Source organism: Lactuca sativa, chromosome 9 (genome assembly GCF_002870075.4).
Source record: "Lactuca sativa cultivar Salinas chromosome 9, Lsat_Salinas_v11, whole genome shotgun sequence".
Classification (NCBI taxonomy): domain Eukaryota; kingdom Viridiplantae; phylum Streptophyta; class Magnoliopsida; order Asterales; family Asteraceae; genus Lactuca; species Lactuca sativa.
In genome coordinates, this window is record NC_056631.2 from 97,630,593 (window position 1) to 97,642,478 (window position 11,886).

At 34.2% G+C, this 11,886-nt stretch overlaps 1 protein-coding gene across 1 annotated transcript; it reads left to right on the plus strand.

The window, feature by feature from the left end:
• Positions 1-5,330: 5,330 nt before the first annotated feature.
• LOC111895278 (caffeoyl-CoA O-methyltransferase) lies at positions 5,331-6,532 on the plus strand. Its single transcript, XM_023891369.3, has 3 exons — positions 5,331-5,589; positions 5,746-6,022; positions 6,117-6,532. Exons 1-3 carry the CDS (start codon positions 5,426-5,428, stop codon positions 6,408-6,410), a joined length of 735 nt encoding a protein of 244 aa, XP_023747137.1. The 5' UTR covers positions 5,331-5,425; the 3' UTR covers positions 6,411-6,532.
• The last annotated feature ends 5,354 nt before the right edge of the window (positions 6,533-11,886 follow it).

Sequence of the window (11,886 nt, forward strand, 5' to 3'; positions counted from 1 at the left end):
ATCGGCGATCCGGATTGCACAGAAACGCGATTAGGATCGCCAATTTTGGACTTGGAATCGCCGATTTTGGTTTGAGCGGGAACTTGTGAAAAAACGTGACGCTACGATAAAGTATCGATCTCATCGATTCCTGGTATGTTTCTTCGATTCTTACATCCAATTCCTCCGGTGAATCTCGATTCCAATAATTATTTAAGATGCTTCTTATCCTACATCACTACTCACCGGTTCACCCACTCTCTCTATTGCTCGGTTCTTCTTCTGTTACACTCCTTCATCACAGACCCTTTCCAATATACTCTTTCTTTATTGATTTGCTTGGTGTGAAAATGGTATTTGGCAAATCTTTTAACCGCACAGAAGATAGTAATTCTTGCTGGGAAATATTAAAATTATGTTATTTGTTTTCCTGTTAATGAATTTTGATGTAAATAATGGCTGGAACTTTTTGTATAAACTCTTGCATTCTGCTTCCATGGGTATTTAGGGAAACTTCATCTGATGCTATTAGATCTTCTGCAATCACAATCCTTTCTCGTATCTGTGAAGATTATGGGCCTTCTTCCATTCCCATTTCCCAAGGTTGGTTAGCTATTATGCTTTCAGACATTCTCAAGTCCAGAAAGTTATCTCTTAAAGGGAGTGCTCAACCTAGGGACAAAGTCAAGGTTTGTATCATTGTTACTTTTTTTTCTTTTTTGTTTATGGTAATTTACGGAAATACCCTTCTCTTGCAGACACAAATCGATCAGGCAAATGTACTTTCTGGTACCCAAAGTGTGAACCAATTGGCTAGTGCTGTGGTCAACTTAGCAGTCAATGGTGATTCATTTGCTTTGGAAGATTTTCTTACCCTTGAACCATTTATTAACACATACAAAAATCTAAAGAAAGGAAATATCCCTAAAGTGAATGCTTTAGATTCTGCACTTGCAACTTTAAAGGGTATCAAAGCAATGACAGTGTTTTCACGTGTGTGATTGAAAGTAGGTGGGAGAAAGACTCGACATCTAACCTTAGATTTGCAAGGCTGAATCTTGTTGATCTGGCTGGTTCAAAAAGGTGCTGCATTTGATTACAATCTTTTTTTTTATAGTTTCTTGTTTTGTTACTCATCAAACCTTTTCCTTTTGTCTTAATAGACAAAAAACTTCGGGTGCTGAAGGTGAATGATTAAAGGAAGCTGCAAATTAAATATAAACAAATCATTATCTACCCTAGGGTATGAACAACTTTATTTGCTGTACTTTTTCTTGTTTTGTTTTCCTCTCATATTTGTAACACGGAATCTATCTTTCTAGTCATGTGATAATGGTTCTAGTAGATGGTGCTAATGCAAGGACACGTCATGTTCCTTATAGAGATTCAAGATTGACATTTCTTCTACAGGTGAATACTGTAAACTTTTAATTTTTTCATCTTATTCAAAGCACGATTTTTAAACTTTTCATCTTGTTTTCTGTTTCCAAGGGTGTTGTAAATGAAGATGCCTCCGGAGATATCATGGTGCTTCAACAGCAAATACAACCGCTAAAGGTAATTCTTTTCTTCTGTTGTTATTTTTTCAAACCCAATAAAATTGTATCCATATTCTATGAAGTAACCATCTTTTTATTCAGTCAGGAGGAGCTTGCTATCCTTAAGAGGAACACCATATCTAGGTCTTTAGCATTTGGTCCAAAAGTCATTGAAGAGGCTACCCAAGAACACGAGAATGATTGCACTAGACATGATAACAAAATCCTGAAGGTTTCCTCTAAACAGGTATACTAAGTAATATTTAGGGGGTTTCATGTTTTACCTACTATTTCACTGTGCTAATTCACAAGAAATTATAACGATTAGCTACTATTTATACTTGTTTTTCAACTAGATACTACAAAGCCGACAAAACCTTGTTGTTTGATGATTTTACCATTTTGGTTCTCATTTACTTGTATTCATTCTGTTTCTCAGCTGAAATCTTTAGAGACTTCATTGACTGGAGACTTGAGAAGAGATCAAATGTCGGAAGCTTCTATTAAACAACTTGAAGCAGAAATAGAACAGTTAAATCGAATGGTAAATTGTTATCCAATTTGGTCTATAATATGACATCACTAGCATATTGTATTTAAAACTGAAATTTACTTTTAGGTTCGTCAAAGAGAGGATGACAATAAGTGCACAAAGATGATGTTGAAGTTTAGAGAAGACAAGATTCATGATCAGATCCAAAATGTAAGATATGCAAGTTTTGGTATTTAAGCTTTCCTATTTCACCCATCATCTATGAAGTAACTTCTTGAAAATGGCAATAGGAAGCTGCACAGGACAATAAAGAAAACAATTATGTTAGATTAGAGGTTTGCACTTGGTCTTTTACCTTTTCTCAGTAAAATAAAAAAAAACTTATTATCAGTCTAAGTTTAAATGTTACATTTTTCAGTTGCACTTGGTCTTTACTTATAATATTCCAATTCTCTTTTCAAATTCTTATTTCCTTTGTTAACCAGATTGTTGCGAGATCTCAAGTTCTTGCGTCGGAATTCTGGTAAAAGCACTGATTTCATGAATTCTGGTAAAAGCTTTGCAGCGTTATCGACCTCAAAGAAGATCCATCATTCTGGATGGATCATAATGTACAAGTAAGTTCACTTTTTGACATAACATTTATACTAATTCCACAATCATTCAACTTCAAAAGGTTTAGCTTATGGGGTTTGCTTTTTTTAGGTTTTGATACGAATTTGTCCGCTCAACAACATGGAACTCAGTGCTCAAGGTTACAACAGGTGTTTACAACAAGAAACTGCACAATGCCTGACCTGGGTAGGGCATCCAGAAACACGATTTACTTTTGACCATGTTGCTTGTGAAACAATTGACCAGGTACCAGAAATGAGCAATACTGAGTTCTGTTTCTACATGAATTTGATTCTCTTAATTGCAATGTGTTACAAGAAGTATGAATTTGTGCAGGAAACTCTTTTTAGGATGGTTGGTCTACCAATGGTGGAGAATTGTTTGTCTGGATATAGTAGTTGTATCTTTGCATATAGGCAGGTAACATTATTATATGAAGGTAGATCCATACAGATTAGGAAGGTAGATCCGACTTTGGACATGGAGGCTGATCATGAAGGAGACAATTACACACATATTATAATTTGTGCAATTTATTTTATTTTTTGACTATGAAATTTTATTTTATATTATGCAATGGATTGTATTTTTTGTATATGGTATTTTATTTCTATTATGATAGATTAAATGCAAATTTAATTTAAAAATTAATAAACATATAATTATATTTTTTTCTATTATCATATATATGAAATGCAAATTTAATTTAAAAATCAGTAAATCTATAAATATTTTTTTAAAAAAATAAAATAAAATTACGATACGCAAAAATGTGTGTCGTCTACATTTATGACATGGCCTTTCTTGACAGGGGCTTCCTTGATACGCATTGTGTGTCATAAACACGCGCGTCGTAAGGTTACGACACGCAAATGCGTGTCGTCTTCCTTTATGACAGGGCCTTCCTTGATACGCATTGCGTGTCATAACCGCACGTCGTAAATGCGCGTCATAAATGCGCGTCATAAATGCGCGTCGTAAATGCGCGTCGTCTATAGACGACGCGCAAAAGCGCGTCGTCTCTCTTTATGACAGGGCCTTCCTTGACACGCATTTGCGCGTCGTCTGAGCGTTTTACGACGCGCAATGAGCGTCGTAAAAGGCCTTTTTTCTTGTAGTGACCTAGGAATATATGTGATTTTGAGAGGGTCAACATAATGTTGGTGAGTTCACAGGTTTGATAAGTGTGGAAAAATACTTTGTTGTTGTTCTTAAGTTAGCACTCGTTGTAACCTCAACCTTGGTTAGTGTGTTAGCATATTCTCTAGTGTTTTGGTAATGGGATTTAGATAGTGAGGTCACTAAATCAGAATCCTATTTGGATAGAAGAGATATATTTTACTTGTTACCTTAATTTAAGGTTAATATCCTCCTAACGTTTCTGTTATCATAAAATGGTCTGCCGAATCTTGCTATTTATAGCAGGTTTAGGCCGTGCATTGCATGCCGGGAAAATATATGCAAGCCATAATCTTGTATCTCAATGAAATCGTTTGTCAGTGCGTCGTGCCCACTGCGCGTGAGCACACGTGACAGGATAATTAAACTTCGAAAATTCGTAACTCTTGTATACGAACTCCGTTTTTGACGACTATTATATATTCGTATAGATCACTTCATTCTCTACAACTTTCCTTTTTGTCGTTTTGGCTAGTTTTGACTTTCGTTTTTCAACGTGTTTTTATTATTTTTAAAAAATATATTTTCTTCATATTATCTTCGTTTTAAACGTTCTTAGCTCCATAATCCCTACTTTAAGTGGTACTACATTTGTCTAGTTAGTGACTTTTCCCAAAAGTCGACCAATCTTCTTATAGTTTTCGACATTTTAGCTTTTTAAGTACGACAAACATTTATTTCCTGTAAATGTGTCATATCTCGCTCATACAATGTTGGATTCTTGTGAAATTTACATTTCTGGAATGTCAGTAGCATATAGAATCTAAATATGTTAATCTGCTCGGAAAGTGACACGACTTTTTGCGCACCTATTTTTGAGCCTATGGTTCTGATGTTAATAAGAGTGATGGTTGAAAATTTTGGCGTTTACAAGATTGTTTTATCATGTTTTGTCGTTCGACTATCGACGACGGTTGGGGGCGTATTCCCTGGGTTGTCACAAAAATATCGACTAAATGAACAATGCTTTGCTACTCCCATCAATATATATCTCGTGTCATAGATATGAACCGGGTCTTGAATATAACACATGGATATGAATCGGGTCTTGGATATGGGCAGGGATCTGCGCCTCACCTGCAGTTTGCAAGAAATGAGCCGCAACCCACAACATTTCCACAATAACAAAAATAACAAAAATAACCCCTTTGGATATCAATTGATTAATGTTATGTAACTGGTCATTGCCTTATATTGGATGCCTAGTCTGAGTAATCTCTTAATCGGATGATTGTTCACTTAATCATAAATGAAGGCAATATTAAAAACAAATTTAATAGTATGATATGGATAAATTGAAAATAATAATCATACTTTGTCAACATCAATGATAACCGATTAACATATACTTTTATTAAAGTATATTAGGAAAAAAAAAAAAAACAAGTGGGCTTTACCAACTCTTGCTTTCCACTATGGTTGGCCAAGTCCACATCTGCAATGAAAGCTCAAGTCTCACCAACCCCACGCACAAGAACCACCCCTCCACCTTCCGATACTCCATGCCCACTCCCTATCTATATTCCCATACACCCTCTCCTTCCATTTCAGCTTCATTTCAACCCACCATTATCTACTCTCCACTCTCCATTTCACAGTCAAACACCACAGATTTGTTACAATGGCTGCCACCGCAGAAGCTCAGCCTGCAAAACACCAAGAAGTTGGCCACAAGAGCCTCCTTCAAAGCGATGCACTTTACCAATACATTCTCGAAACCAGTGTTTACCCCAGAGAGCCAGAATCCATGAAAGAGCTACGAGAGGTCACTGCTAGACACCCTTGGTAAGTCATAATTACTGCATGCATTTGATTTCCTAATGTCATATATAACGTATTAATTATGATTCATGAGTACGTAACTGGATTAATTACCATAAAAACACTGTGGGTGCTTTTTGTTATCTAATCCGTTTTACATGTAATACTAAATTAATGCAGGAATCTTATGACGACATCTGCTGACGAAGGACAGTTTTTGAACTTACTTCTCAAGCTCATAAATGCTAAGAACACGATGGAGATCGGTGTTTACACTGGTTATTCCCTTCTTTCTACTGCTCTTGCTCTTCCAGAAGATGGAAAGATATTGGCTTTGGACATAAACCGTGAAAATTACGAAATTGGCCTTCCAATTATCGAGAAAGCCGGTGTTGCTCACAAGATTGACTTTAGAGAAGGCCCTGCTCTTCCTCTTCTTGACCAAATGGTTGACGACGTAAGTACTTACAAATTTACGAGAGGTTTATATTTATAATTTTTATTTTCTTGAAATTAGAAGTTAACTTTAGTCTGTAAATTTTGATTTACAGGTAAAATTCCATGGATCATTTGATTTTATTTTTGTGGATGCTGATAAAGACAACTATCTTAATTACCACAAAAGATTAATTGATCTTGTGAAAATTGGAGGAGTGATTGGCTATGATAACACCCTTTGGAATGGGTCTTTGGTGGCACCTGCTGATGCTCCACTGCGAAAGTATGTTAGATATTATAGAGACTTCGTATTAGAGCTCAATAAAGCGTTGGCTGTTGATCCAAGAGTAGAGATATGTCAGCTTCCGGTGGGTGATGGAATCACTCTGTGTCGCCGTATAAGCTAAACACATATCATGGACAACCGAAATAAACAATTAATATTTATGTTCATACCTTGAAAACTTGTAAATGAATCATATCTTTCATTGATTTCCATTCTATCAATTTGCATTGATCATGTATTAAATTATGTTTCCATAATGAGGATTTAAAGCACGAGTATTGCGGCCAAAGTTTATTAATTCTATATGTGCAAAAGGGTATATTTGACTGAAGAAACTAATGCAAAACGTTAAAACATTATTTTTCGACAACCTGGACCTTTTCCATAATTATACTACTACACATGACTACATGAGCCATTTCTATTGTTTTATTTTTAAATATAAGATATAAGATATAGGTCATCTCTATAATATTAATATTACACATGCATCATTTCAATAAATTTTAAATTTCCTCCTATTACATATGGACAATTTCTATAATAATCCTATTAAAGCACAATGACAATTTCTGCAATTCTTCCATATTACCGACACATTGACCATTTATGTATTTTTACTTTTACATAGTGATCATTTATGTAATTTTGTATAATTTTTGTTTCTTCAAATTCAGTAGTTGTAGATATATTTTTGTACTTTTATTATTATACGAGGACCATCTTTTTAGTTCGCAAAACCAAAAAAAAAAAAACACTATGTCATGAAGTGACAATAATAAGAGAGACAACATGGTGTTGGAGATTATAATGGGTATATTGTAAGTTGATCGTAGAAAACGGCTTGACCAAGCCCGGGTTTGCCTTGGGCAGACCGTCTATTTGGAATGTTTTTTTTTGTTGTCTTCTTGGGTTTCTACAATTGTAAATATAACTCTCTTGGAGCCGTATTCCACACCCCATATCATTTAATATTTCTTAGCTCTCATATCTCTCTCTCTCTCTTAATGATTTTTGCAACAACAAAATCCAGTTTCTTACTTTTTATAATTAACTGCTTTGCGTTTATTTCTTATTCTATAGTTGTTGAAATGAAGGATATACTGCATCAAATCCTAAGTGTTTACGTTAAAGTTTACAAACTTAGAGTGACAAAAAAACCTTTAAGGATAAGACCTTCTCTGTGTAGTCTTATATAAATCGACATCAACAACTATGATGTTGGTTTTACTTTTACTGTTTAATTTTTCTTATAATTTTTTCTGATAACGTGAAAGTCTGCTTCTATCTATTTCTTATAATCATATCTAACCACGAAGGATCAATCTGGTTTCCGGACGAAACTTGGTAATTGTATTAATAATAACTGGATTTATTATTCATAACTAATCAACATATAATAATGATGTGTCAAATAAATACCACATTTCAATAAATTCAATAATTACGTGACGAAAAAGATCATGTATTGTCACGTTTATATAATATTTGTTTGTCAGGATATAAAATGGCGACATTAAATATTCAAATAATGTGACAATATGGAAGACAATAGTTATGTGCATCTAAATTGTTTGTGTTGATAGAACACTAATGACTACGGTTTAAATTACTTTCTATGATTGTAGTACAAATAATAGTCACACTCAACAATGTTTGCATGTCTAAATAATAAAATATTTTATACTTGTAAACAATTTTTGTGGTAATAATTTGAATATTGGTCACAATTACAACAATGACTGTGTCTATAAATCATTTAAAGTTATTTTTAATTGATTTTCTATGTCGAAATGATATAAAATAGTCATAGTTACGACTTTTTATATGTCCGAATGATAACATCGGTCATGATAAGTAATACAAATATGGTTGTAAGTTAATACTAAATCTATAATTAGTACTTATGATCATGTTGCACTTAATTGTGTGACTTTACACGATAGACAATAGTCACGAACATATATTATTTTTGTGACTAATTATTAGTAAATTGACACTTATGAAATTAATTACATGTGACAATTCAGTGAACATGGTCATGCTCACTGTAATTGCATGTTTACAAAAGATACCCAATAGTCTTAATAAACTTTAAATTGTGTGACAACTTATTAGTAAAACGTCACATTGAAAACATGTATGTCACAAGTTGGTAATATACAGTCACTACAATTACCAAAAAATGTGTCTACTGACGGTTTAACGCCACAATATTAGATACAATGATTGATTATAGAAAAAAATTCTCTACCAATAGCCACACTTTAATGATACGACCATACCTTTTCATATCATTCGGACACTAAATTTTAAAATGACCACAAGACCCTAACAATTGCATCACCTTTGGTCACACTTTTAGTGAAAAAAAGTCACTATATTCACATGGTCACACTTTTATGTTGTGTCCGTTGATTACTTTTGTACTTCCATTGGCTGATGTTTTATGGTGTGAGCATTATCTTTTGTCTAGTTTGTCATCTGGGGACAACGTTTGGGGCTGCCAAAAATTATTCTCTTTTGTCTTCTATTTATATCCGTTTTAGGTCTTGGAGGAGTGTAGCTATGAAAAGAATAGAAAATTGTTATGAAGAGTTCCTTGCCTCTCGAAAGCTTGGATTTTATCTTGTTTATTGAGTATTGACACTACAAGAAGATTAGGCAGCAGCGGCGACACGTGTCGCCGCTAAAGGTTAGGCGGGTCGCCGCTAATACCTTTAGCGGCGACATGTCGTTGCAAATGCGTCGCCGGTATTGTTTCGTCACTAATACGCTTATTGTTGCCGTTAATACTCATTGTCACCGCTAATACTACGCGTCGTCGCTAATGCCACCTGTCGCCGCTAATAGATTGTCGCCACTAATACGTGCGTGTCGCCACAAAAGTTGTCGCCACTAATACTCTTTTGATTTTTTTTATTTTTTTTAGTTTATTTATTTAACATTAAATTTATAATCAATCCAAATATTAATCCATATAGCATTTGAAAAATCTGATAAGTTTTTATAAATCCATACCATATTAATCCATATTATACAATCAATCCAAAATATTAATCCATACCACATTAAGTATTCTTCCAAATTACAAAACGTTTCATAAAATCCTAGAGTAACTACTCGTCCTCATCACCATCTCCTTCATTATTTGGTGGCGGCAATGAGCGAAACCACTCTTTCAATGCTACAGAACAGGCTGGGTCCTGTAGTAATTTTTGCAGCATTTGCAACTATAAAGAAAACAAAATATATTAACAACCTATCAGAATAACATTATAATTAATTATACCATTCTACAAAATATCAACATATCAAATACACTTAAACATACATCTACTTTCTATTATAGCATTTACTAACAATTACCTGTGATTGTGGTTGTTCTTGTGTCATTGGTTGTTCCTGGTCGTACATGGACACAACGATAGGGGGTTTACGCCCAATGCCTCTGATATGTCGACTTCAAACACCCAATATTCTTTCAAAACAATCTTTTATATCAGTTGGTGCTAGACCACTTGCCTCAGAAGTAGATTGGGTTCGTTGGTTTATATCCTTGAGTAAAGCATTCTGTATTTTTTAAAAATAATAAAAATCATAAAAATTAGATTACTAAATACCTTTGACGATATAAACACTTATATGAAAAATACAAATTAACCACTTACGTATTGTTGCTCAACTGCAGGACTATAAAATGCCCCTTGGCGATTGGAATTAGCCTTACGAAAAACTTCGATTCGACTGATATCCTATTTAACATTAAAATTTAGATTACTTATACTTTAAATAAATATTTACATATATCATAACTTACTTCTTTGAAACATGCATTGCTGTATGAGCTCGACCGCCCTCTGTTTACAACTACTTGTTTTGCACAACATTATTTGTTTGACGCCGAACGCCTTATAAATTCTGGCATTTGAAAATGTTCGACTACCTTCGCCCAATTTTCATGTGACATACCATTAGGAGGGTTGTTTAATGCGGCTTGGATATCTGCTGGCTCCCCGATTTCCTTAAAATAAAAATGAGCTTTACTTTTTCGGCCTATGTAAACTTTTGCAAGACTCGAATCAATGCTCCGCAACAATTGAGCACGCTCCGGATCCATGTTAACCTTATCCAAATCAAATTTATTCTGCAAAACACAAAAAATTTAGTTAATTAAATAACAATCACAGCTAAACTTAAAATTGTATCCAAATTACCTTTAGATGTACAACTGATGTGTTCCTTAAGGCCAGGGAAACATTTTCCCAACCAGATACGTTGAAAGGGACATTATTCCACAAATACCTCCAAATTTCATGTGTGAACCAATTATCACGCTTCCTGACAGGGGAATATGTGATCTCCTTGTCGAAATCCAAATCTACGGACTTCCCTTATTTGCCCTTATCAACTTTCCCAACTCGATATTTTTTGACATGCCCCTTCTTTTTTTTGGAAGCTCGGCTGAAAAAATACAATTAAAAATATTAGTCACGATAACTTATTATAAAATAATAAAAATAGTTAATAAATATATCATAATAAAACTCATCATCCTGTTCGTGCTGACCACGACCAAAGCATCTTGGAGGTGGTGGATCCTCGGCTCCATCACCTCCATGTCCAAGCCCCATAACATCGGCCATCATGGCCAAGAGTATCGCCCTAGGCGCTACTCGACCGATTAGAGAGCGCCTAGCGATTAATCAATGCATACAAAATGACTGAAACAGTAAAACACGATAAAATTTTAACACTTTGAAGAAGTTATATCTTAATAGAAACTATTTGAGGTATGATTAGTATTGTATTTATCATATTAACCTATTTTGTTATGATATTAATGGTATCTATGAAAATTTATATGATATTAGTCATATTTAGTTATTTAAAATCTAACAAATTAGCAATTAATGGTCCCTGATTAATCCCCCGATTAATCTCCGCCTAGCCGATTAATCCCTTAACCCCAGTCCACCGACTAGCTAACGTCGAACGATTTTTACAACCTTGATAGAAATACAATATGAATAAAAGTTAGTTACCCTGGGAAATTGTAATATATACAATATAGACAAACAACATATATAAAAGTTAGACAAACAATATGAATTAAAGGTACATTTCAAATAAAGTTTCTATTAAAAAAAAATGATTTTTTTAATCAAAATCTTCATCATATACTTCCATGTCTTCTTTATCCGTATCATAATCAGAATCGCCATCATCATAATCAGTCTCTTCATCGAAAACATTATTGATTCTACCCGTTTTCAGTCTCGTCTTCATCGTCATAATCAGCATTGTTTTGAGCTACGTCAACATTGCTTTGAAAGTATTGTGAGAAGTCGATAAAAAGTCTAGCTCCAGATGAAGAGTTGTTTTGAACTATGTCAACATTTTTGGCCTCCACATTGTCGACATCTTGGAGAGTTGTTTTGAACTATGTCAACATTTTCGGCCTCCACATTGTCGACATCTTGGACAAAGTCATTGTAAGTATTTTGGACACGAGCATTGTCGGATGGTAGATCCTAAATATTTTGATGATTAACATGCTCAACGACACAACGAGGGTTGTTTTTTTTGGTTTCTTC